The 25982-nt window shown below is 67.2% G+C and overlaps 2 protein-coding genes across 3 annotated transcripts; one reads left to right on the top strand and one right to left on the bottom strand.

Annotated features, from left to right (window-relative positions):
* Positions 1-10066, top strand: FASTK (Fas activated serine/threonine kinase). The gene is made up of 10 exons (XM_086853117.1): positions 1-162; positions 499-1102; positions 3316-3786; positions 4387-4535; positions 4753-4969; positions 5083-5242; positions 6192-6283; positions 6538-7165; positions 7472-7586; positions 9377-10066. The coding sequence occupies exons 2-10, from the start codon at positions 544-546 to the stop codon at positions 9461-9463; spliced, it is 2478 nt and encodes an 825-aa protein (XP_086709243.1). The 5' UTR covers positions 1-162; positions 499-543; the 3' UTR covers positions 9464-10066.
* SLC4A2 (solute carrier family 4 member 2) lies at positions 10061-25982 on the bottom strand. Of its 2 annotated transcripts, XM_086851647.1 has the most exons (24): positions 25709-25982; positions 24956-25010; positions 20202-20345; positions 17513-17684; positions 17153-17388; positions 16878-17002; positions 16534-16757; positions 15659-15795; positions 15402-15582; positions 15181-15316; positions 14860-15043; positions 14670-14784; positions 14403-14587; positions 13697-13910; positions 13376-13597; positions 13107-13255; positions 12750-12944; positions 12427-12669; positions 12219-12308; positions 11775-11941; positions 11438-11691; positions 11016-11185; positions 10567-10740; positions 10061-10462 (listed from the first exon to the last, which is right to left on the bottom strand). In XM_086851647.1, exons 3-24 carry the CDS (start codon positions 20259-20261, stop codon positions 10382-10384), a joined length of 3714 nt encoding a protein of 1237 aa, XP_086707773.1. In that variant the 5' UTR covers positions 20262-20345; positions 24956-25010; positions 25709-25982; the 3' UTR covers positions 10061-10381. The 2 variants fall into 2 exon arrangements, with proteins under 2 accessions (XP_086707773.1, XP_086707834.1); XM_086851708.1 differs by lacking the exons at positions 20202-20345; positions 24956-25010; positions 25709-25982 and adding an exon at positions 18436-18459.

The following is a 25982-nucleotide window of genomic DNA, read 5'->3' as shown; positions in this document are numbered from 1 at the left end:
GCTGATTTGCATGCGGCGCGTGCCGGCTCCGCCCCGGAAGTGCCGCGCGTGGGGCGGGGCTGCAGGAAGATGGCGGCGGGGCTGCGCTCCCGGGCCGTGCCCGTGTCCCGGCGGCGCTGAGCGGCGGCGGTGGCGGCGGGACCGAGCGGCCGCCAGCGCCATGTACGGCCGGGCTGGGCCGGGCCTGGCCGGATGGGGGGGCAGGGAATCCCGCCGGGGGTCCAGGGAGGGCCCGGTGCGGGTGGAGGTCGGGGTATGCCCGGGAGAGGGGCGGGTGCTGTGGGGCGGGGGACATCGGGCAGGCCGGAGGTCCCGGCACCACGGGGCCGGGCGGGATGTGGGCCCAGCCGGGGCGGTGGGCCCGATGCCGGGGAGCAGTGCGGGCGGGGCAGTCCGGGGGCGGGGATCCCGGTGGCTGGGGGGTGTGCCTGCCGGGTCGGGGAGCCGGCCCCGGCCGCCCCGCTTTCCTCCGCTCACCCCCGCCGCTCTGTCCCGCAGGGTCCTCCGGAGCCGCGGAGCCCCCCGCGCCGCGCCGCCCCCGCCATGCTGTGCCCGCTGCTGTGCCCATGGCTCCGCGCTCTGACCCGGGCGGGCCCGCGGGGCCCGGCTGCCCGTGAGCGCCGCGGTGCCGCGATGTTCCCCGCCTGCTGCTGCGCCGGCAAGGCCAGGCCGCGGCTGCTGCTGCCCCTGGACCCCTACGGCCATGGGCTGCTGCCCGCCGTGCACCCGGACGGTGGCCGGGGCCGGGCCCACGGCAAGAGGAAGAGCTGGAACTTCATCCATGAGAAGATGAGCTACGACACCTTCTTCACCATGAAGCGGCTGATCGAGCGCTCGCGCAGCGTGGGCGAGGTGCTCCGCTGGGTCACGCAGAACCCGGGCAAGGTGTCGGCTAGTCACTACCCCATAGCGCTTCACAAGCTGGGGCAGCTCCTGCAGCAGCAGCCGGGGCCGCCCATGGGGGCTGGGGACAGCCGCGGGCCCGCGGGGCAGGTGCTGGAGCAGCCCGAGTTCCACGTGCTGTGCCAGGCCATCGTCAGTGGCTGCGCCAAGTTCGACAACTTCAGCATCGTCAACTGCCTGTACGCAGCGGCCGCGCTGGGTGAGCCACCCCGGGGTCTCAGACAGGGTGGGGAGTGCAGCGCTACGACAGGGGGCAGGACCGGGTTTGTAGGGATTTATGTAGTGGTGCATTTGTGGCAGACAGAGCTGTGACCATGGGGGGCTTTGGTCAGGGGGCTCAGCTCAGCAGGGATGCTCTGCTCCTCCAGGGCAGGAGGGCTTAGTGTCCCTAGCAGACCAGGAGATCGATGCTGGGCAGCCCTGCCTGGCAGGATGTGTAGCAGTCACTCCTGGGCCGTGTGTAGGTCCAGCTTGAATTCCAAGCCCTGAAAACCCAGAAGCACCTGAGCACCAACGGGGGAGATCATGGGTTTGGCTGAACTCCTGGAGGGCACAAGCCCCGTGTTGCTGTGTGGGAGAGAGCGTTTGAGGTAGTTGGGCTCCTGTGCAGCTTCCTTGGGGTGCTGCTGAGCTGAGAAGGGCACAACCTGAGGAGCTGTGTTCAGGGAAGGCTGCATCCCAGAGGCTTCTCCTTCTGTGTGCCAGGGTCACCCTGCAAGTCCTCCTCTGTGAGGAAAGGGATGGTGTCTACATCCGAAAAGGAGTGGGCAGCAGGGGGAATCTTCCCCTCTGCCCCACTCAGGTGAGGCCCTAACTGCATTGCTGCTTCCAGCTCTGAAGCAAAACAGCAGAAAGACATGGAGCAAGCCCAAGGGAGGGCATGGAGATGCTCCAAGAGCTAGAGAGGGTCTTTGAACAAGGGCCTGGAGGGACAGGACAAGGGGGAATGGTTTCCCACTGCCAGAGGGCAGAGTTAGATAGAATTTGGGAAGGAATTCTTCCTTGAGAGGGTTAGGAGCCCCTAGCACAAGCTGCTTAGAGAAGCTGTTGCTGCCCCATCCCTACGAGTGTTCAAGGCCAGGTTGGGCGGGGCTTGGAGCAACCTGGGGTAGTGGAAGGTGTTCCTGGTCATGGCAGGAGGTTGTAACTGGATGATTTTTAAGGTCCCTTCCAACCCAAACAATTCCAGGATCTGGCGGGTGCCTGTCCTCCTGCCCGTGGCTCCCCCCATCCTGGTCTCGATCCGTTCCCTGCAGCCTTCCTGGGCCAGGGCTCGGTGGAGCCGCCCGGCCGGGGTTGACGCAGTAACTCGAGCCCCTGCCGGGGGTGGGGGGCCGGTTCTGCCCGTCCCCAGGCCGGCGGCGCCGGGTGTTTGTTGACACTGAGCCGGAGCTGCCGGTGCCGCTGCCCTCAGCAGGCTCCCCATGCTGGGCCCCCCTCAGCTCTGCTCTGCCCCCCACTTTGTTCTGCCCCCTTGTCCCTCATTAACACAAACTCCAGCTTTCTTTTGAGACCTTTTTACGGAACAAAGCGGCTGCTCAGACCAATTGTTCACGTTCCCCCTCCTGAGTTCTGATTAACGATAACCCGCAGTGACTCGCCCTGCGCTGCCCTGCGGCCTGTGCCCGCCCAAATCCTGGGGTGATGGGGAACTCCAGGCCCCCCCAATGCTCTTTGCCTCTGCTGAGGAGATCCCTCCTGACAGCCAAAGCACGGAGCCTGTGCCAAGGCCTGGATAACACGTCCTGAGCTGCAGGGAAGTGTTTCCCTGGGAGCCAGGTTGCACAAGCTGTAGCTGAGCTGGGAAACAGGAGAAGGTCAAAAAAGCCAAAGGATTAGTCCCTGTTGGAACAAACAGGGTTTAGTTTGGTCACATGGAATGTCACAGTTGTTTTTCAACCACAACTTTTTGAGGTGAGTTGCTTGAGTGTCTAGAGCCCCTGGAAGTGCTCCAGGCCAGGTTGGATAGGGCTTGGAGCAGCCTGGTCTAGTGGAAGTGTCCCTGCCCATGGCAGAGGACTGCAACTGGATGGGATTTAAGGTTCCTTCCAACCCAAAACAGTCTGAGATTTTGGGATTCTATGAGTAATTTGTCTTTGAAATGTTTGGGACTTAATGAACTTTGCTACTGCAGGTGAGCTGCAGGGCTCCCATTCCAGTGGGATGGGTGGGAATGACCCCGCAGCTCCATGCAGCGTTTTCCGTGGTGCAGATGCTCTGATGTTCTGCTGGTGCTTTGCCTTCCCCTCCTTTCCTTTCTCGGTTTGGGCACTGATCCAGCACGTCCATCCAGTCGTGGCAGTGGCCTCCTGCCCCAGCTAAGGAGGTGTTTGTGCCGTGGAGCTGAGGTGTGTCCATGGGGCTGAGCCATGGCCAGGAGCTGAGCCGTGCCTGTGCCCGTTCCCCCCGCAGGGCTGCCCGGGGAGTCGCCGCTCGTGCGGGTGCTGGAGGACGAGTCCCGCAGCCGCCTGGGCCGCTTCAATCAGAAGGATGTGTCGATGGTGTTCAGCAGCGTGATGCGGCTGCACCCCTCCAGCCCCCACCCGCTGGTCGAGTCCTGCCTCAGCAGCCTGGAGCGGCACCTGGAGAAGGAGCGGCACCCCCAGACCCTCTTCCTGCTGCTCTCCTACTACCGGCTGCGGGCACAGGCGCTGCAGGGCCACGCGGCCTCCGACCAGCAGCTCATCAACAACCGCAAGATCCTGCGCTTGGTGCGGCACACGCTGGGCCAGGTGAGCGCCATGAGGGAGCACGAGCTGGCGCTGCTGGACGAGATGCTGGCCCTGTGTGCCCAGGAGGCCAACAACAAGGCCCTGGAGGCCATCTTCAGCTCCCAGCTCTTCTACGAGAACCGGCAGGAGCGCTTCATTCGCAGCATGGCAGGTGAGGGGTGCTCAGGTGGGGTCCAGCGCTGCCACCCGCATTGGTGCAGGAAGAGGACATGGGGGTCTCTGGCTGGGTTGGGGGGCAGCCTCACAGATGCCTTCTTGGGCCTTGGGGATGTTTGGGTGGTGACAGCCTCAGCTGGGGCCCTGCTGAGCCCCAGCACGGTAGCAGGAGGAGCCCTGTGTCATGGCCACCCTTGTCACTGACAGCCCAGTCCAGCCCTTTGACAGGCTGGGAGTTCCCCCATTCATTTAGGGACTGGGAGGGACCAGGAGCCTCCTGTTCCTTCAGGGACTGTTTTCCCACTGTGCCTCCAGGCTGGACACAGTTTTGGTTTTGCAGAAGGGCCCACCTGTGCACATTCCAGCTGTGCTCCATCTGTCCCTTCTGGCTGTGCATGACAGGAATCTGCCTCAGCCTCTCACCTGACCAATACCTGAGGGTTTTTAGGAGCTGCCTGGCTTTTGAGGTTTTTGGGAGTGGTGCTACTGTGCGGTCCTGTCCTCCCACTTGCCTGGGCTGTGGTGGCTGCAGAGGACCTGGGCTGGGGACAGATCTGGCCCCTGTGACGGCCCCCCTGCTGTGTTGGCTCCGCAGAGTGGCTGCCCCGGAAGGCAGAGAACCTCACCCCCTACACCATGGCCCTCATCGCCAAGTACGTGGCACGGCACCGGCTGCGTGAGCCGCGGCTGCTTGACACCATCGCCAACTTCCTGCTGAAGCGCGGAGAGCAGCTCGACAGCAAGGTGAGCGCTCGCCTCACCTGTGGGGTCACCTCCCTCTGTGGGCTCACCTGGGCAGAGGAGCCACGGCCCTTCTCCATCATGATGGGGCATTCCACGGCACCAGGGGCCATGCCCCAGTCCTGGTGGGTTCTGAGCTCCCCTCTCTTCATGGCACTGGGCAGGTGGCCCCAACCTGTTCCTTGTCCCACCCCGGCCCCACACTCCTGTCTTTCCACAGGTGATCCAGAAGTTGGTGTTTCCCTTCAGCCGGATGAACTACCGCCCCTCCAACCACGGCGAGCTCTTCCCCAAGCTGGAGGCCATCTTGGAGCAGAAGGCTGGCAGCTCACCACTGGCCACCGTCAACATCCTCATGTCCATGTTCCAGCTCAGCCACTTCCCACAGACTGTCCTGCACCAGGTCTTCTCCCCAGGTTTCATCACCAACGTCATGAGTACGTGGGGCCGTTGCCAGGGTGCTCCCAGCTGGGGTAGGGGTGGTTCCCGGCAGCAGGGCTGGGTGAGGGGCCGTTTGCCTGGGTGGGCTCCATCTCCGCTGCCCCCGCAGGCAGCCCCTACGCGCTGATCGTGCGCCGGTACCTGTCGCTGCTGGACGCGGCCGTGGAGCTGGAGTTCCGGGAGTACAGCGGGCCCCGCCTGGACCCGCGCTACCGCGTCCTCATGTTCGAGCACGCCCTGACCGCTGACGAGGCCAACAGGAAGTACAGGTGAGGGGGCAAGGGGCAGCACCCCTCTGCTGTCCCTCACAGTGGGGACACGGCATCTGGCGCCTACTCTGGCACATGGTGCCGGAGTGAGGGCCCCTATGGCAGCTCCAAAGCCTGGGGGGTAGCGCTCTAGAATCACAGAATCGTTTAGAATTGTAGAATTGTTTGGGTTGGGAAAGCCTTGAAGACCTCAGTGGAGAAGAGGTGATATTCATACAGGGAGAACTGGTTTGGAAACGCCTCCAAGTCCAGCCAGAGTTACCGGCAGCGGGGGGCAGAAGCTGGGTGCAGAGGCTTCCTTTCCAAGGCATTCTCGCAGTCAGTGCACTCTGCCACTCCAGCCTCACCAAGCATTTCAGTGGATACCACCTGCTGGAAGCAGGACGTACAGGAGGTCAGGACTGGCGTACAGGTGAAGGCTTTCAGATTGACGATGAGGAGAGTAAAAAAATCAGATGAGGAAAATGCATCCTGCACATCCCATTTCCCCAGCAGGACCTGGGCAGAGGAGGAGGAGGAGGAAGGGTGCTTGCATGAAGGGACTGGACATCTGGATGAAGATGTCATGACAATGCTGGGTGACCTAGCCCCTGAGTCCACCCGTCCCCAGCACTGCTGAGGCCACCACTGACCGCGTCCCCAAGTACCACATCCATGTGGCTGTTCAGTTCCCTCAGGGATGGGGACTCACCCCTGCCTTGGGCAGTGGTGCCAGGGCTGGACAGCCCTTTTGGGGGGCTTTTGGTGTCCCAATACTGTAAGGAGCTTTTCTGCAAAAGGAGCTGGAGCCCATCCCCTCTTGACTCCCAACAGCAGAGCCTCCAAAACTCCAGCACTGTTCATCCCACTCCTGGGGGTTCCCATCTCCATGCTGATGTACTCGGGACCAACTGTGCTGGCGGGACACGCTAGCCCCTGCAGTGCCCCCCTGATTGTGCCCTCCTTGCAGCTACAAAGGGCTGGTGGCCGAGGCGCTGCGACAGCTGGTGGGGGAGGAATGCTACCGGCAGGACGAGGTGCTGCCCCCCGGGTACTGCACAGGTAACAGCCTGGGCTGTGGGGAGAGGCTGCCACGGGGGGCTGGGGGTGGGAGGTCATTTGGGACAATGAGCTCTGGCTGCTTTGTCACTGCCTTCCGTGTGATACTGCCCTTGGGACGCAGCTCCCTGAGCCCTCCCACTGCAGAAAGGGGGGTTCCCCTGTGCCTCTGTTTGCTGGCTCAGAGTCCCAGCTGGGGCACAGAGTTCCCGAGCCCGTGTCCCATCAGTTGCCGATGCCTGTTCTCTCTCCTGCAGACTTCCTGCTGTGGATCAACCGCTCAGGCACGGTGCTGCCTCTCTCGCGCGTTCCGGCAGCTTCCAGGGTACCCCCAGCCACGTCCCCCGTCGCCGTGTCCCTGCGCTCCAGCGTGCTCGCCCTCACCTCGGATTTGCAGGACTTTGCCCCGTTTGCCGCAGAGACGCCCGGCAGCCCCCCAGGCCCCCGGGAGAGCGGCCGGGCCGGGCGGTTCCTGCCGGCGCTCTGCCCAGCCCCGGGGGGGCCCTGCTTCCAGCCCCCCTCGGACTATTACTGCGGGCTGAGCAAGGAGCCGTCCCTGGCCAGCCCGGGCAGCTCCACACTCAGCAGCCCCTCCGAGTGCCTCTCGGCGCCGCCGCCCGGCACCCCCGACTGCTCCCCACGCACCTCCGCCACCTCCCTCTTCCAGTTCCCCATCGGCAAGATCCTGGAGGAGGAGGAGGAGGAGGAGGCTGCCGGCTGCCCTGGCCAAGAGCATGGCTGCTTCCAGGGGGAACAGGCCCAGGAGCAGCCTGAGGAGCGGAGCCCCCCAGCCAGCGAGGACAGCGGTCCCCCGCCCTCGCCGTGCCGGCCCAGCCCCAAGCGGGGGCCGGGCGAAGGGCCGCAGGGTGCCGAGGAGATCCAGAGGTACGGAGCAGGGCCGCATCCCAGCCTGTGTCCCTGGCCCCTTCCAGCAGGACAGCCACCCTGGCGCTGCCTTGGGCTCCTGCTTGCTGAGACACTTGGCGAGCGTGCCCAGTGCCACAGGGCACCCACAGACCCGTGTCCCCACTGCCCTGGGCTGCTGGATACAGCTGTCCCTGACACCAGCAGCGTCTGGGGTCATTTGGGGTGCCACTTTTCAGCTGCCACGGTGCTGGGGAGCGGGGCCCATGGAGCGGGGTGGTACTGGGGCGTGGGGTGACACTGCGCTCCCCGCTGTCCCCTGTACAGGGTGGTGCTGTCAGTCAATGACAAGTGGCACTACTGTCAGAACTCCGACATCCTGGTGGGCTCCCGGGCCATGAGGGACCGGCACCTGCGGCTGCTGGGATACTGTCTGGTGCAGGTAAGTGGGGGTACCTCCACCTCCTCAGGGCCAGGGGACACGGTGGGTGACGGGCTCAGAGCTGAGAGCTGGCATCCCCTGGAAGGATGGGCCCGGAGCTGGCATCCCCAGTGTAAACACTCCTGTCCCTGTGAGAGGAAGCAGGGATGACTCATCCTCGTGTCTCCTCACCCTCCCCCACTCCATGCAGGACTTTTTCCATGCAGCTTTTGGGTGACACCAGCCCTGATGAAATGCAGAGACAAGGGACGGTCTGTCCTGTGAGCCGAGACCCGACCTGAGTGAGGGGAAGGGGAAGGACAGGGTGTTCAGCCCAGGCTGGCAGACACAGCCACAGTAGCACCATTGGGTGTGGGGCCTCAGGGTGAAATCAGGTGGGGGGAACACGCGTGGGTCCACCTGTGGTGACTGTGCCGAGGGGTCAGGAGGGAGGTTGGTTCACCTTCAGTGCCAGATTCTGCCTGCCCTGGTTCAGGCCCAGCTGTTCCTGCTGAGTGCTGGGATTGGAAGAGCCCTCGGGTCTGCAGCTCCTTTGGCAAACTCCAGGTGTTGGTTTAGGATGTGCAGCTCCCACGTGATTGGTTGTGGGTGGTTTTAGCCTGAGGATGAGTCTGAGGAAAATGGCACTGGAAATGTGCCCTCAGTCCTGTTCACTCTTGCACTGCAGAGAGGACCAGGATTATAACACTGCTTCCAGTGCACCATCCCACAGCCATTCCCAAACTCTTACCTCCTGCTGCTGCCAGGCTGTGCCAGCCGCAGCTCCTCATTGTAGAGCTCAGCAGCCTGGAGCCCCGTGTTTGTGCAGAGCTCCAGAGTCCTGTGACTGCTGAGGAATCACCTGGGAGCTGCCCAGCAGCGTAGCTGGGCCGGTTGCAGGGCCAGCTCTCCCTTGAGCTGGTGTTTGGGCTGGGCTGGGTTGGCCAGGGCTGTGTCCCTCCTGCAGAAGGTACAGCAGGGACCCAGCTGAAGGGACCTTAAAGCCCGTCCAGTGCCAGCCCTGCCATGGGCAGGAGCACCTCCACTACCACAGGCTGCTCCAAGCCCCGATTCCAGCCTGGCCTTGGGCACTGCCAGGGATCCAGGAGCAGCCACAGCTGCTCTGGGCACCTGTGGCAGAGCCTGCCCACCCTCAGAACCAGGAATTCCTTCCCAGTATCCCAGCTATCCCTGCACTCCAGCAGTGGGGAGCTATTCCCTGTTGGTTTGTTACTCCAGGCTTTTAACCTAAGTCCCTCTCCAACTCTTGGAGCCCCTTTAGGCACTGGAAGGGGCTCTAAAATGTCTCCCCAGAGCCTTCTCTTTCCAGGTGCACACCCCCAGCTCTCACCTGTGGGTTGAGTGGCTTTATTCCTCCCCGGTGCTGCCAGTGGGTGTAGAATGGGTCCCAATGACCCTCAGTCCCTGCTCTGTGAGTGCTGCTGGTCCCCTCAGGGCTGTTGGACCCGCAGAGTTTTCAGCACCCCATACCTTGTCATCTTCCATGGAGGGTGCTGACGGGCTCAAGGGTGGGGTGAGGCTTCATGTGCCTGCACCACCAAATCCAGGGCTGAGCTCAGGCTGGATGAGCCTGGAGCTGGACATTGCCTACACTTGCCATGCCATTGTCCACACTTCTGTCCATCCCCTCGGCAGGAACTGCGCTGCCCTCCTTCTCCAAGGAGGGATCTGTGTCCTGGTCCTTTGTCCCAGCAGCACAGGCTGAATGGGGCTGGGGGCTGGAGGTGCTGGGAATACAGGTGGGGCAGACACGCTGTCACTGCTCTGACGCTGTCCCCGTCCCCTCACAGCTGCCTTACACAGAGCTGGAGAAGGTGAGTGGCATCGAGGAGGCCAAGCACTACCTGCGGCAGAAGCTGAGGGAACTGCGCTTCTGAGGGCCGGATCCGGGGGGTGTGGGGGGCCAGGTGGGTGCTGCCAGCCCCTTCCCCTGTGCAGGGGGATACGGAGCTCCCCCCCATCCTGGGGGGTCAGGGGGATATGGAGATGCTCCCCATCTTGGGGGGCCAGGCTGTGGGGCCAGGCCACGGGCACCTGCTCCTGCTGTGGGGCTGGGGGAGTGTGAGATTTGAGATTATTTATTGCCATTATGGGGGGCCGGGGTGTGACTTGAGGGGGGCCGGGGTGGGGGAGTTACTGGGGAAGGTCCCTCATGGCCCCCCTGCCTCAGCTCTGCCACTTGAGCCCAGTCTGTTGCTGCAGGGGCTGGCCTGGCCCGGGCTTCCCTGGGCATGGGAGGCTGTCCCTGTGCCCCGCACGGCTGCTGCCATGGGGCACAGGGGTTCTGGGCTTCCCTGGGCATGGGAGGCTGTCCCTGTGCCCCGCACGGCTGCCAGGGGGTGCAGGGGGCCCGGGGGCTGCCGTGGATTACACGCAGGGCTGGGAGTGGGTGTGCACACGGGGCTGTTCCCTGGGCCTGGAGGAGGGGGGTGTTAGGGAAGGGGGAAACTTTCCAATAAAACTGGTGAAAAGTGTGCAAAGTCCGGTCTCTTTATTAGTGGAAGGCAGCGGGGGGACCCCGGTCGCCCCCCAGGGCCTGCTCGGGCCAGGCCTCCCTTGGCAGGGGGGTCCCCCCATTCCGTCCTGAGCCCCGTGCTCGGAATAAAGCTGTTTATTGCCTTTGAATTGCCTGATCCATAAACCCCGGCGGGGCCCGGGCCCGAGCGTGGGGCGGGAGCCGGGGCAGCAGGTGTCCGAGGGGCTGGGCCTGGCACCGGCCTCTCCGGGGCCTGGGCCGCGCCGGGCCCGCGCCGCACCGGGCTCCGGCCGTGCCCGCCGCCAGCCGGGAGCCGCCGTCACACCGGCATCGGCATCTCGTTGTACTCGTCCACACCTTCCCGCTCGTCCAGGATGGGCTCGGCCTCGGCTGCGTCCAGCTGCAGGACACGGGGCTGAAGGGCAGCGAGGGCCCCCCGGCCCCGCCGTGCCCGGCAGTCCAGGGCCCCCCGCCTCCCCCCGGCCGAGCCACGCCGCCACTTACACACTTCATTTCCCGGTCGGTGAAGATGCGGCTGAGCAGGCACATGCGGAGCGGCACCGTGAGGATGAGGATGAAGGGGAAGGCGAGGGAGGCCACAGTGGACATGACGGCCCAGAGCACGGCCAGGCAGGCCAGCTGCAGCCCGGTGAACAGGTGCATGCGCAGCGTGCGCACCTGGGCACGGAGAGGTGTCAGTCCCGGGCCCTGTGTCCCCCTCCCGCCGCGGGCACAGCTTGGCCAGGGGTACCCGCAGCCCCAGGCACGGCCCCCAGCCCCGCCGGGGTCTGGCTGCCCCACAGACCCGGCTCTGTCCTCCACCGCCCCCCAAAACCAGGCTCTGTCAGCCTGTCCTGCAGACACGGCAGCGCTCCCACGCCAGGGCACCCCGGCCTGGCTGCTGTCCCAGCCTGGGTCCTGCCCCAAGGATCCTCCCCAGGCCCCCTCCCCACCTTTTTGACATAGGTGACATCAGGGTGGTGCTTGGGGGGCATCAGCAGCAGCTGCAGGCGCTCGTAGAACTGGATGCCATTGAGGGAGGTGACGCCCATGTAGAGGAAGATGCCGAAGAGCACGGCCAGGGGGATCTGCCGCAGCAGGTCCCCGATGACGATGGACAGCCCTGGGCCAGAGCAGTGTCAGCCTGGGGAGGGGGCTCAGCACAGCCCCCCCCAGCCCCACTTCCCCCTCACATGGGGAGGGTTCCACATCCCTGTGTCAACTGGGGGCAGGATGGCCACACCAATTTGGCCAAGGCTCAGGGTGCCCCAGCTCCATTCCCCACGCTGGCCCCTCTCCACTGCATCCCCCATGGCTCCCTGGCCCCCCTCCCCACTGCACCGCAGTCCCCCAAGGTCCCAAGGGCCAGACCTACCGACAAGCACAGCCACCAGCAGCCCGGTGACCCGCTGCTCCTTCACCTCCTGGATCTTGGGCTTGTCCCCAGGTGCCACGGCCTTGCTCATGACGGTGAGGGCGTTAGCGTGGGTGACCGAGCGCACGGTGGCTGCGGCAAGCCAGGGCAACCCGAAGAGCGCGAAGAAGCCGCCCATGGCCACGATGAGCAGGAGGTCGAGATGGAACCCAGAGCCCTTCTGCAGCATCCGCTCCTTCTTGCTGATGATCAGCCTGGGCGTGAGGGCAGATGGTTGGCACGGCACAGGCTCCCCCTTGCCCCAGCAATGCCCCCTGCCCGGCCCCACTGGACTCACGTGGTGATCTGGGTCTCCATGAAGATGAGGATGAAAACGAGGATGGCGGGGAGGCCGCTGGCCACCATCATCCACACAGGGAAGGCACTCTGCACACCCAGGGGGTTGATCACCCAACCCCGCTTGTCTGGGGCTGTCACTGAGAACCCACTGGGCACACTCAGCTTCTGCAGGGAGTAGGGGAGACAAACACTGAGAGGGCATTGGCTGTGGCCCATAGAGTGAAGGGGGTCATGGAGGCACTGGGACCCACAGAAGCCAGACTCAGAGGGAGAGGGAAGGTCAGATGCTGGGAGCCAGAGGTGACCAAGCAGGTGCAGCCATGCTGGGGACAGATGGAGCTGCTGACCCGCAGCCAGGACAGTGGGATGGGGCACAGGGATCCTGAGGAGTGTGTGGGGTTAGGCCCCATCCTGCCCAGGCAGTGGATGGGTGGCTGCTCACCTGCGTGTAGGTGTCCTGGATGCTGTAGTCCACCAGCACCATCACCAGGATGGCGATAGGCACCCCAAAGTCCCCGATGAGTCTCCGGATCTGGGGGAACACCAGTGCCAGCCTGGCCACAGCCCTCCAGGCCCACCCCAGGCCCCTGGGCTCATCCCAGCCCCGTGGCCCCCAGGCTCATGCCAGCCCCATGGCCGTCCCCACGCACCCGTCCGGGGAAGAAGCGGCTGTTCTTGAACTTGCGCAGGAAGAAGGCGATGAAGAAGGTGCCGGCCATGAGCACAAGCGAGAGCAGCGCTGTGTTGGGCTGCCCCGTGACCTTGGTGGCACCGCGGACAGTTGGGCTGGTGGCCAGCGCTGTGCTGTTGGCTACGGGCACGCTGCCGTTGCCCCAGGCCTCGGCCGAGCTGTTGGCGCTCAGGCAGCCGTGCAGGGGGTGCTCTTGGAAGATCTGGAGCAGGAGGATGGGATGTTGAGCCCCGTCCTGCCTGGCCCTGCCGCAGCCCCCCCAGCTCATCTGCCATGGCTCACCTTGGCCAGCTTGGAAAAGGTCTCATAGATGAAGATGAGGGAGATGAGGAAGGCAAAGATCTCCTGGGTGAAGCGAGAGACGAAACGAACCAGGAAGCTGCCCTCAAAAGCCACCATGACCAGCACGATGAGGATGAGCCAAAATCCAATCCAGACACGCCCCACCAGGTACTCCAGCTCATTGGATGTGCAGAACTGGCCAGCCGTGCAGACGGATGGATGGACAGACGGGTGTCAGGATGGTGGCAGGGCTGGACACAGCCCTGGGCCGTGGAGCAGAGCCCTGGCAGAAGGGCTGTGGGGATGTGTGCCCTGGGCAGTGGGGTGTCCCCCCCAGCCCCCAGAGCAGACCCTCACCGTGAAGAAGGCTTCCTCAAAGACGAGCAGGGGCCCCGAGAAGCCGATGACGAGCAGGGGCTGAGCACCCAGCAGGCAGAAGAGGACGCCCTGCAGCGACGTGGAGATGATCAGCTCCGACACCCCGATCAGGTCCTGTGTCTTCTCCCCTGCAGCAGGACAGGCTCAGGCACACCATCAGGATGGGCCCTTGGGTCCTGGCGTCACGGCCGTGCCCCGCAGCGCACACACCGGGCAGTGCCCAGCGCCGCCTGCAGCCCCCCACTCACCCAGCAGCCCCCCGAAGGTGATGGCAGGCGACAGAGCAGCAAAGTAGATGAAGATGACGGCAGCAATGCACTGGGGGTCCAGCGCATCTCGGAAGTCGCTCAGGTACTGGGGGTACCTCCGCCGCACGTCCCGGATCAGCCCCCCAAAGGGGCGGCCCGTGCGCCTCAGGGGGTCGTCGTCCTCCTCAGCCTCGTCCTCCACCACCTTCAGCTTCAGCAGCGCTGGGGGTGGGTGGATGTACAGACAGACAGACAGTGAGACCCCAACAGCTGGGACATCCCCCCCAAACCCTGCCCTGGCTCCGGCCCTGCCCCTGGCACCTTTCTCCTCAGGGGACTTGGGCTCCAGCAGCAGCCTCCGCTCCTGCTCCATCCTTTTCTTCAGCATCTCGCGCTGGAAGTGGGCGACGCTGCGCAGCAGCTCCTCGCCCTGCACCTCGGACGGCGGCAGCACCACGCTGCAGTCCAGGAACTCATTGATGGCATTCAGAAGGTCGTGACGGTCGTCAGCCAGGTACGCAGCCTCGTGGAATTGCTGAGGGGAAACAGCAAGGGTCAGTGCTCACACCGCAGCTCTGGGGCGTCCTGAGAGCTCGGTATCAGCCCCAAGCCCGTGGCCTCAGGAGGGCCCTGGCCCCCCACCCTGGTATGGCCATGAGACCCAACTGGCATCCGGGCATGGCCCCAAGCTCCCCAGCCCCAAGAGAACTCCAAGCCCTCATCCTGGCATTTCTCTGAGACCCCAGCATTGGCGTAATCTGAGCCCTCCAGCCCATCCCGTCTGAGTCCTGAGCTCAGCCCCAATCACAGCCCCAAACCCCCAACCAGTGGTGTCTCAAGACCATAGTCCCAGCATGATCCTGAACCCCCAGCCCTGGCACAACCCTGAGCTCCCCGCCCAGCACAGCCTCAGGTCCCTGTCCCAGCAGGGCCCTGAACCCCCATCCTGGTACAGCCCCCAACCCCCCAGCCTGGCACAGCCTGAGCCCCCTGCCCCGGCAGGGCCCCAGTGCCCTGGGGCACGGACCTTGTCGGACATGAGGGTGGAGATGGAGCGCCCAATCTCGTGATAGTCCATGTGGGTGCTGCTGGGGCCCAGCAGCACGAAGAGGAATCGCACAGGCACAGGCACCTCCAGCACCGCGTCCAGCTCCACGGCCTCCTGCAGCCGCACAAAGGCCATGGTGGGCTGGTCCAGGAACTCCACACAGCCTGGGGGGCACGAGGGGCACAGGGGTCACCAGGGTGCCCGCTAAGCGGTCCCCACACCCCTGGCCTGCCCACCCCTCCATACCCACGAGCACCACCGTGGCCTCAGCGTTATCTGGGATCTTCTCCAGCAGCTTCAGCTCGTGCTTTGACTTGGAGCGAGTGATGCCAGCTGGGGGCGTGGGTGTGAGGACCTCCCTCTGCGGGGACAGAGCGGGGGACTGGGGTCAGGGCCCTTCCCCAGGGTGTGGGCAGGGGGGGGCCGTGGCACCCACCTCCCGCTCCACGTCGACACGCGTGTCGTGCTCGCCGGTGTGGCCGGCTATGAGGGGCTCGGTGACGGCTGGCTCGCTGCCCTCAGCCACGTGGTTGGTGCTGTGGTGGTGCACGAGCAGGGAGCCCAGGCTGCCCGCTGAGATGTTCCGCGGGAAGGAGAACTCCTTCTCGTCGCTCGGGTGGCTGCGGGACAGGGCCAGGGCTGTCCGTGGTGGCCCAATGGCACAGCCGTTGCCAGGATCCCAGGAACAGCATCAGCCCCACAGCTCAGGGAGCAGAGCCCAGGGAAAAGGGACTTTGTTCGTGCCCCCCGTGCCCACCTGTGCTTGAGCAGCAGCGCCCGCAGCACGTTGGCACGGTCCTCGGCCCGGATCTGGTCCGTGATGACCATCTGCTCCACCACCTGGTGAGCCACCCCCGGCAGCGTCCTTTGATCCAGGTCCAGGAGCACGGCCCCTGGACAACGGAGGGGGTGCTGAGGCCAGGAGGGACAGGACCCCACCTCACCGTGGGCCCCACAGGGTGGTCTCCGCCTCCCTACCGTGGGCCAGGGTCTTGCGGAGCTCCAGGAGGCTGCGGAAGGAGAGGGAGGCCACGTGTGGTTTGCCCCAGCGGTCCGTCTCCTCCTCCACATCCTCCTCAAACTTGATCCAGCGCGCCGTCTCTTTCCACTGCAGCTCCTGGTTCTTGTCCACCACCAGCTCATTTAGCTCCACAAACACCTGCAGCACCTCCAGGTCAGTGCCAGCACCCCAGAGCCCCCCATCCCTGCCCATCCCCTGCCCCAGGACCCCGCACCTCGTGGGGCTGCCGGTCCTGCTTGCGCTGCCGCGTGCTGGGCTCCTTGTGGCCCTTGCTGACGTGGACCATCTGTGCCTTGGCGCTCTTCCGCACCAGGTGCCGGCGCACGCCCGGCACATCCTCAAAGCGGTGACCTGAGGGGGGTCAGCAATGGGGGGGTGGCCAAGCTGTGGGGCCCTGCATCCCAAACCCCAGCACAGGGGACATTGTGTGAACTCTGTGAGCCCTGGCATGGGCGGCCGTGGAGCTGCGGGATGGATCCTGCCTAGGACAGCTCAGGGCAGAGAGATCATCCCAGTGCGGGGGCAAGCGCTGCACCTTGGGGGGGGTCACTTGGTCACCACCAGCAGTGGCAAGCAGGCATTGAGGTGGCTCCTGGCACTGCTCCCATGTGCCAAGGTCCACCCATCCTCACTGGCACCTGGGCTCTGCTCTGGCTGCGCTCCCCCGGGAGCTCCACAGCAAAAGCATCAGCCAACACCCTGAGAGCCCTGGCCTGTGAATCCCTGGGGCTGGTGAGTGCCCAGGGGATCCACCACCACTGCTACTGCCATCACTGCTCCAGCTGCCCCAGGCTCAGCTCCTGGCCACATTCCACGGGGACTTGGCCCAGCCCCAGCACCAGGGATGGGTCCCCTGTGGTTGTGCCCAGCACTGGGAGCAGAGTCAGTGCCTGCACCCAGCCCAGCTTGGCTGCAGCCACAAGGCAACCTAGTACTGCCAGCCCCACTGTCCCAAACCCACCATCCCCAGCAATGCCAGCCCCACCATCCCCAGCCCCACTCCACAGGCACGGCCTGACCCACTGTCCCAGCCCACTTGCCCGACACAGGCTGGCCACCAGCACAGCCCGAGGTGCACAGCCCACTCACTCTTCATGTAGTCCAGGTCAGCCGAGGCCAGTGTCTGTGCCTCCGACTCGTCTGTCGGCATCTTCTGGTAGCGGTCCTGCTCGGCAGCTGTCATGCTGCCGATGCACCGCCGCTCGTGCAGGTTGTAGCTCCGGTGCCCCGGCTGTGACTTCGGCGCGGGGCGACCCGGGGACCCGGCCTCAGCGGCTGCTCCCTCCGCCGGAGCCCCCTGCTCTGCATCAGGGCTGCAAGGCAGGAGCCCACCTCAGTGCCCAGTCCCCCTCTGCACCCCAATCCTGCCATGGGGTGGTCAGAGGATGCTGCCCACTCCCCAAGAGCCCCAGCATCACCCAACTCCAGCTCACCTGCTGGCCTGGGCTTCCTTCAGGGTCATGCCCGCCCGGGGCTCAGGGGGGGAGCCGGGCGGTGCCGCGGGGGCTGCTGGCTCCTCTGCCCGGCGCTCGGTGACCTCGTCCTCCTGCAAGAAGAACTGGGGGGGCAGCGGGTGAGCCGGCTGCTGGGGAGCCACATCTCCCAGGCCGTGGGCAGCACCGGCCCCAGCTGCTCTGGTGCCCCAGCTGTGGCCAGATGTGCTGAGCCGGGGAGCACAGCGCTGCCCCCAGCCCAGTCCTGCCCTCACCTGCACTGCCTCGGCCGGCCCGGGCTGCCGCAGCTCCTCCGCCGACCGCTCCGTCTCCGTGTCGCACGCGTCATCCTCATCCTCTTCAGCCTCCTCGATGGTGGGGGTCTCTCCGGGGACCGAGGCACGGCGGGCCTTCTTTTTGCCCTTTTTCGGGATCCCCTTCTTGCGGCGGGCGTCGGGGGGCAGGTGCGTGGAGAGCGGGTGGTGGATGTGGAGGGACGACTGGCGGTGGTCTGGGGGGACTGGGAGTTGGTGCTGCGTTCCCCGCCCATTTCCTGCCGGTTCCCCGCTCCCTGCTTGCCCCCTGTCCGCTCCCTGCCCCTTCCCTGCTCCGTGCCCGCCCTTGGCCCCGCTCACACTCGAAGTCCTCCTCGCCGTAGCTGCGCCCGGCCTCCTCAGCGTTGCGGGGGTGAGCGTCGTTCAGGATCTCCTCGAAGCGCTCCACGCCCAGGGCCTTGTTCAGGTCCTTCTCCTCCTCCTCCTCCTCCCCGAAGGCAGGTGAGCCGGCGGCCAGCGCCTCCTGCTCGGGCTGCGGGCCGGCAGCAGGGCTGAGCGGGCACACGCCACCGAGCCCAGCTCGTCCCGGGCACGCAGCCCCGGGGATGGGCGCCCCGGACGGGCACCCAAGGGCTGGGTACCCACCGCATCACTCGCACCCCACGCAGCCCCAGCATCCCCGGCCTCAGCGCCGTGCTCAGTGTCACCCCCGGCCCAAGTGCCACAGCTCCCGGCCCGGGCTGTGCCCCTGTCCCGCTGTCCTGCCAGCCGGGACCCGGCGCCACCAGCGCCGTGTCCCTGTGACCCCGCCCGTGCCGGCTCCTGGGGCCGTGCCCTCCGCCCACCCCCAGGGCTGGCCCCGCGCCGCTCCCCGGGCCCCGCACCCGCAGAGCCCCCGGCTCCGTGCCCCCCGCCCGGCGCTGCTGCTGCTGCTGCAGCCGTGGGTGCCGGGGGGCTCGGGGGGCTCGGGGGGCTCGGGGGGGCTCGGGGGGGCTCGGGGGGCTCGGGGGGCTCGGGGGGGGCTCGGGGGAGGAGGGGCTGCGGGGCGGGGCTGGGGGCGGGAGGGGATGCAGGGCTGGGGGCGTAGAGGGGTGTGGAGGCGTGTGGGGTGCGGGGGGTTGTGGGGGGAATGCGGGACTGGGGGCTGCAGGGGGTGCAGGGACAGGGGGGATGCGGAGCTGGGGTGGACACGAAGGATGCAGGGCTGGGGTGGCAGGGGGCTCGCTGGGGGAGCGCGGGAGGGGCTGCGGGGGCTGCGGGGGCGCGTCCCCGGCCGGTCCTACCTGAGTCATGGCGGAGCCGCTCCCTCCGCAGCTCCCGCAGCGCTTTATCGGAGCGGCGGGACCGGCCGCGGACGGGGCCGGGGGGAGAGAGCGAGGGGGGGCCGGGGAGGGAACCGGGGGGGCGGCGGCTCCGTCCCGGCCTCGCCAAATATTGACGGAGCCGCCTCGCGCCCGTCTCAAGGTGACGGCGAACGCAGAGGGCACCGGCGGCACCGCGGCACCGGCGGCGGCCCCGGAGCGACCGGCCCCCCCCACCCCCCCCGGCATGCACCGACCCCCCCGGGATGCACCGATCCCCCCCGGGATGCACCGACCCCCCCCGGGATGCACCGACTGTCCCCGGGATGTGCCGATCCCCCCGGATGTGCCGATCCCCCCGGGATGCACCGACCCCCCCCGGGATGCACCGACTGTCCCCGGGATGCACCGACTGTCCCCGGGATGTGCCGATCCCCCCGCCAGCTCCGGCCCCTCGGGACGCAGCAGCCCCTCCCGCCCCCCACCCGAACAACCGGCTCGCCCCCCCGAGCTCAGATTGCCCCTGGGGTGCAGCGACCCCCCGGCCGCGCTCCTGTGCCCCGGTAAATCCCGTGCCAACGTTGCACCCCTCAGCCCCTGCGGGGGCTGCACAGCCGAGCCCCCCTGCCCCGGCCCCCACCCAGTGACCCCGGCAGGCGGCAGGTCCCGGGGGACCCGGGGGTACAGGGGTACCCCAGGTACCAGGATCTGCCTGCAGGGACACCCCCGGGCAGCGGTGGGGGAGCTCCCACCACCCCGAGAGGACACCCCACCAACACCTGCCGGTGCAGGGCTGTGCTAAGGCCACCCCACATGAACCCCAGCCCAGGTATCAGCTTTGGGCACAGGTGTCCCTCCTGCACAGTGACCACAGGACCCCAGGGGGGTAACCCGGAGGGTGATGCAGGGGGTGACCCAGGTGATGACCCAGGCCACCCCATCACACCCAGCACTCTGGCACACCGAGGCTGCCACGCGATGGCAGTGGTGGCATCAGGCCATGTCCTGCACCTGCATCCCCCACTCCTCCACATCCCTTCCACCATCCCCGTGACCCCTGTGATCCCCCAGACCCCCCAGGCCCCTTTGGCCAAGGCCCCATGGCCCCAGACCTGCCCGGCTCCATCCTGCACCCCAGAAGCACCCAGCACACTCCTTTGTCCGGCGCCTGGCGTCACTGTGGCACAGGTGGGCACGGTGCCCCGAGCTGGCACCACAGAGAGAGCCCTCCAGAGCCCCCTAGGCCGCAGCTTACCTGGGAGCCCCGGAGGAACTCCATCAGGATGGGGCCAGTCCCATCCCCGGTCACGTGCGCACGACGGGCACTTGCCAACAGCACCGGGAGCCGCGGCGTGACACCGGGCTCAATCATTAACTTGGCCCGGGACCTGTCGCCAGGGCAGTGCTGGCACCGCGGCCACCGCCACGGCCACGCCACCGCCGGCGCTGGCACCGTGCCGGCCCCAAGGGCACCCGCCAGCCTGGCACAGCTGGCCTGGCCTGCCCCGGGGAGCTGCTGTGGGGCAGCCCTGCCCCATGGCTGAGCAGTGGGGCAGGTGCCACACGGCACTGCCAGCACCCCAGAACCTGCCCCGCACCTGAGGTGGTGCTACTGGCACAGCTCGGCAGTCGGGCATCCCCCAGGTGCCCCGCGGCAGCAGGGACTGTGCCGTGACAGCCGTCACCCCCCGGGCACCATCGGGGGTGCAGCCTCTCATCCCCACCGCCCACCCCGCGGTGCCACTTACGCTCTGGAAGGCCGAGGAGACGATGTGGTGAAGCTCGGAAGACACCTGGGAGTGGCTCATGGTGCCGGCGCGGCCCCCGGCACAGCCGGCTTAGCCCTTTTCCTTCTCGCGGGGGCTCAGGGGACGCTGTCGGGGCAGCATAACCTGGGGGCACAGAGGGGGATCAGGGGGGGATCAGGGGGTCCCCCCAGAGCCGTGCCGCAGGCAGGGGCCGGGGCTGCCCCTCCTCGGGCCGGGCTGGCTCCGGGCTGGTTTGTCTTGGCCACTGCTTGGAATGGGAGAGCTGCGGCCAAGACAAACGCCGCGAGGGGAGCGGAGCTGGGGCAGCGGGACCCTGGGCAAGCACCCAACCCTGCGGGGCGCGGGCAGAGCGCCAGACTCGGGGGGCACAGCAGTACCCGACCCTCCCAAAGCCCCCCACCCCCCCGCAGTTTCCCCAGCCCAACCCAGCTTCCACCCACATTTGCTCCTTGGCAGCTCCCCGGGCCCTGCGCTGACCCCTGTGGCACCAGCGTGCCCGGTTTATTGCCACGGGAGGTGGCCCCACGTGACGGGGGGGACTGGGAGGGTGGTGACGGATGACTGCATCTCACATGGGTGGCATCACTGTCCTCGTCACCGTCACAGCTGGGGCGCCAGCACTGTGGCCGTGGTGAGGCTCGAGGAGTTCTGGCCTCAGCGAATGCCGAGACTGAGCCCCACCGCAGCCCCGGATCCCACCTCTTCCCAAAATTCGGTGCTACCCTGCTCTGGCTTCTCCCTAATCCCTGCTCCAGTCCGGGGCCGGAGCCAGCACATCCACATTCCAGCAAGCAGATTATCCGCCCTGCCACGCCGCTCTCCTGGGGCGCCCGCCAAGCCGCCGCCAGCATTCAGCCCCCCCAAATTCAGGATGGGACCCTCCCGCGGGGGGGACGCGGTGCCGGGCCACCACCTCGCTGGGTGCCGGGGTGCCGGCGCGGGACGGGGTCGCTGCTCTGGGCGCTAAGCAGCTTTTTGGGCTTAATCTCACGGGCAGCTCAGGATTAGTTTGGGAACACACTGGGATTGTTCTCGGGAACGTTGTGCTCTCACCAAAATACCCAAAAAGGGCGTCCTGGCCCCCAGGTGCCAAGGCAGGGACCCGGCAGGACGGTGACACTGGGCCCGTGTGGCGCCCGGGAGCCAGGGCCGTGACCTGGAAAGGATGAGCTGGGGGGGCACAGGGGGACACTTCTGCTTTCCACGGCAGTCGCTGAGTCACGGACGAGCAGTGGCTGGGAAGGGCTCAGGGCTCGCGCCAGCCCTGTGGAAAGGGGCCAGAACGAGCCTCGATTGGTGCCCTGTGGCCAACCCCGCTTCCAGGACGCTCTGGCGGCCTGGGATGGGGGAACAGGGCCAGAGTAGACACCTCGGGTCACCGCATGGCTGCGGTGCCACCCCCGTGCCCTCCTCCTGAGCAGAGGGGCCAGGACACACGGCCGTGGCCACGGTGGTGGCGGGACCGTGGCGGTGTCAGCGCTGGCACTGCCACCAGCCGCGCCCCCACGGCACAATGGGCCCTTGTGCGAGGCCGGGCCGGGCCGATAAGCGGGGCAGGACCGCGATCCGGGCGGCTGCCAGCCCTGGCCACGCCGGGAATGACCTGGCGCTGCCACGGGCGCTCTGCACCGCTGCCACGGCCACTCCCGCGCCGCCGGAGTCACATTCCTGGGACCGGCCCTGGCCTGCCTGAGCTGCTGAGGCGATTAGAGGGCTCGGCTCTGGCCCCACACTGCCTTAGGGCTGCCCTAGAGGGCCCACAAGCTCCTGGACCCCACCTCCGGCAGCACCGGCACTGCCAGCTCTGGGGCAGCGGGCTGAGCGCGGTGGGAATGGGACAATGATGCTGGCACCCGCATTGCAGGCAGCACATTCACACCGGGATACACACCGGGGATACACACCAGGACAATCACATCCTGGGCAGCCTGTCCACACCGGGACAGCCACAGCCACACCAGGACAACCACATCTGTACTGGGACAATCACATCCTGGGCAGCCCGTCCGCACCGGGACAGCCACAGCCACACCAGGACAACAACATCTGTACTGGGACAATCACATCCTGGGCAGCCTGTCCACACCGGGACAGCCATGTCCACACTGAAACACCCCCGTGTCTTCACACATCCACCAGGACAACCATGGCCATGGCACACACCCAGAACCTCAGGAGAAGAGACAAGACAGGGAGCAGGGGACTCCTGGGGCAGGTCCTGTCCTCCTGCCCACCCTCCCATGCCAGTGCCCCCACTAGCAGCAGCGCCATGACTCCTGCCACTACGTCTCCTGTCACCACCGTGTCACCCGGCAGAGCCCCGACATGGGCTCAGTGCACACGCAGGTGCCACCCATGCTTGTGCCCACACTGCCATCAAGGCTGATAGTGACCCCCAAAGCACATTCCCCAGCCTTGGTGGTGACACCAGCTGCCCCCGTGGTGACAAGGAACACTCCGTGTCTGCTGTGGCCTCCCTGCTGGCACGGTGTGTGCCAGGCAGGAGGAACGGCTGGAGCCAGCACAGCTCAGGCTGTGCCCATCACACGGGCAGACATGGCCATGGAAGAGGGAAGTCAGGAGACCCCCAGTTCCCTGAAATGGAGGAGGCCCAGTGGGTGCCCCAGCACTCTGCCCACCCCCAAAGATGGAAGGACCCCAGCTCCTTGCAGCCCCCTGTTCCCCACCCCATCTCACCTGGCTGCTCTGGGAAACCCCTGGGTTTTACTGGCACCCTGTGTGCCCCCAGATCCCACCCAGCAGAAGCAGTGGGGTTCCTGCACCCCCTCATCACCACAGGACACCACAGGACGGAGCTGGGCCAGACACCACTGGCTCCCGCCCAGCAGAGCTGCACTCACTGAAACTTCAGAAACCAACACCAAAAATATTCACCTTCCCCCCCGCCCACACCCCCCTGCCCACGACCTCAAAACCACCGGATCTGGAGATGAATCATAGCTCTGCACCCACACGGTGCCACTACCACTCTCCTTGCACTGTCACCGATGTGCCAGGGCACCCCTCACCTCCTCACTGTCACCTCAGAGAGGCCAGGACCCCCCGATGCAGCACCAGACCTGCAAGAGCCCCCTGCCACCGCCGGTGGTCCCCGCCATTGTCCCCATCCCAGGCCCAGGAGGGGACAGGCACAGCTGCCCCCCGCGGTCCTGTGGGGACACTGGGGACACGCATCTGCCTCGACAGCTTTGTCCCCGCAGGATGGGATATCGTTGAGAGGGGTGGTTTGGCCGCGGGGACAGCCACAGTGTCACCTGTGGCAGGGCTGGGTGACACCCACCAGGCACGGCTGTGGGAGCCCTGCGGGGAGGTGCCACCCCCGCTGTCCCCCCCGGTCCCAGCACAGGCTCGGCCGCACTCACCCCATCACCCGGCGGCCCGGTGAGCCCGAGGCTCCAGCAGCTCCTGCCGCTCCCACCGCCCCAGGACGGGGTCGTGGCCGGCGGGACCCCCGGCACGGCGGGGCGAGGCCGGTCCGGAGCGTGTCCAGAGCGTGTCTGGAGGAGAAGCGCGGGCAGCCCGGAGCTGCCGAGCGCTGCCAGGAGTTTTATACCGGCTCAGGAGGAAAACAACCGGGCGGCAGCGCGAGCCTTTGTTCCGTGGAGCAGCCTCGGATCCAAACAGTGAAGCTCTGCCAAATCCTTCGCCGTGGCTCCCGTGGCGACCCCACTCCCGCCCCAGGCGTCTTTGGGGACACAGGGGACATGACCCCCTCGGTAAGCGCAGGGTCCCACCCCGGGCGAGGGTTGTGCCCACTCCCTTGGCCTGGCGCCCCTGGAATGCCCCTCGGGCAGCCAGCCCGGCCCCTGCGGCCACCGCGTCCCGGCTAATGACAGGCTGTGACTGCGGGGGCTGAAACGGGGACAGCACGGGGGACACGGCTCCCACGGTCCCCTCCCTTCCGCCGGCTGGGATGGCACCCTCGGGCAGGGCGGCACCTGGCTCGCTCTCAGCCCTGCCCAGGGCGCAGGAGCCCCGGGCCGTCCTTTGGACCCTTCCGGCAGCCTCATCTGGTGCAGGACAGGTGCCAAAGCAGGTACAGCCCGAGCCGAGCCCCCGGCGCGGCGGCGGAGGCGCTGCCGGCGGGGAGGCGCAGGCCCCGGTGCCAGCGGATCGTTAGAACGATCAAATTGGCGAGCGCTTGAAGTGGTGCAGCGACCCCGAAGAGCTCGAGAGCAGGTTCCCAACTGGAGCCCCCCTCCGTGGGGGGACGGGGCAGGCACGGAGCCCTTCCCGCAGCACGGGCCAACATAACTCCACTACGGAGCCATCCCAAATCCTGACCCATCCCAAATCCTGGCACCGTGGGGAAGAACAGAAGGGTCTCTGCAGCTGGGGAGAGGGGCGGCCACAAGCAAGGCAGCCCTCAAAACCTGCTCCCCCCGGCACCTGCCGCCCCCTCCCCGGGCGCTCCGTGGGAGAGCCCCGGCTGGAGCCGTGCCCGGCGTTGCTCAATCCCGGATGGTTTCGCAAGGGGCAGTGCCCCGGCACCCGGCGGCTCTCAGGGGGCACCGTGCGACTCCCCGGGCCCCTCGGACCCCCCGTTCCGGGGGAGCAGGACGGTGGAGGCTGGCTGGACGATCCCAGTCCCCTTCCCGGTCCCGTGGACCCCTCGGACCCCTCCGCTCGCGGGGAGCGGGTGGGTGCGGGACTGCTCCCGACCTGTGACAGGGACACGCACCCGGTCCCCCCCCCAGCCCCGCGACACTCACCTGCCGAGGGCTGCCGGGCTCAGGCGCCGCGGGGGAAGCGCATGGAGCGGCCTCGCTGCAAGAGAGAGGGACGGTGACGGGTCCTGGCTCCCCGGGATCCACCGTCACCCCGAGAGCAGGGGCTGGGGTCACCTGGGACCACCCTGAGCGGAGCTTCGGCGGCCGCGGGAGGGGCCGAGGCTCCTCGAGCATCGCTGCCGGCCGGGGGGACGGTGGTGCCGGCGTGTCCGGGAGGGGTTCAGGGGGACCCCCGGGAGTCCCGGGGTGGTCCTGGGGGATGCCCGGGGCTCGGTATTGCTCCACCTGCAGCCGCAGGAGCCGAGGCGAGACCCGGAGTCCCGGGACACGGCACAGCCCCCCTGACCCCCCCACCGCGGCGGGGGCCCCCGGGAGGCAGCGGGGGAAGCAGAGCCGCGGCCGCGCCGGGACCTGGGGTTGCCAGGATGGGGCGGGGTGGGACGGGACCGGGACGGGACGGGACCGGGACGGGACCAGCACCGGAGCTGCTGCGGGCGGGGCGGGAGAGGAGAGAACGGAATGGAGGGGGCTCGGTGAGAGCAGCGTGCGGGGAATCGGGGACAGCACCGACGGGGACGGGCGGCACCGGGAGGGTAGGGGCACCGGGAAGGCACCAGCATCGGGACCGAGACCGGCACCGGGACCAGCACCGGGACCGGCACCGGATCAGACGTGCTGCGCCTCGCCAGCCCCACCGCCTCCGCTCAGGATCCCGCTGCCGGTGCCGCTGCTTACCGGACAGTCCGGCCGCGCCGGGCGGGTCTGCGCGTCCCCGCGGGGCGGAACGGCGGGAGCGCGCCGGGGCGGGGCGGCACCGGGCGGGTCCGTACCGCTTCCGGCACCGATCCAGCGAGTGCCGACACCGTCCCCGCAAGGGACCCGGGCAGGGCGCCCGCGCAGCGGCGCTGTCCCGGGGATGGAGGGCGAGGGGACCCGAGGGTCCGGCGGGGATTCGGCGGGCGGAGCCGGGGATCGAACCCGGAACCACGGGGCGGGGGTGGGGCGGGGT

Source organism: Cyanistes caeruleus, chromosome 1 (genome assembly GCF_971803275.1).
Source record: "Cyanistes caeruleus chromosome 1, bCyaCae1.hap1.1, whole genome shotgun sequence".
NCBI lineage: Eukaryota > Metazoa > Chordata > Aves > Passeriformes > Paridae > Cyanistes > Cyanistes caeruleus.
This window is presented reverse-complemented; position numbering and strand designations above follow the sequence as displayed.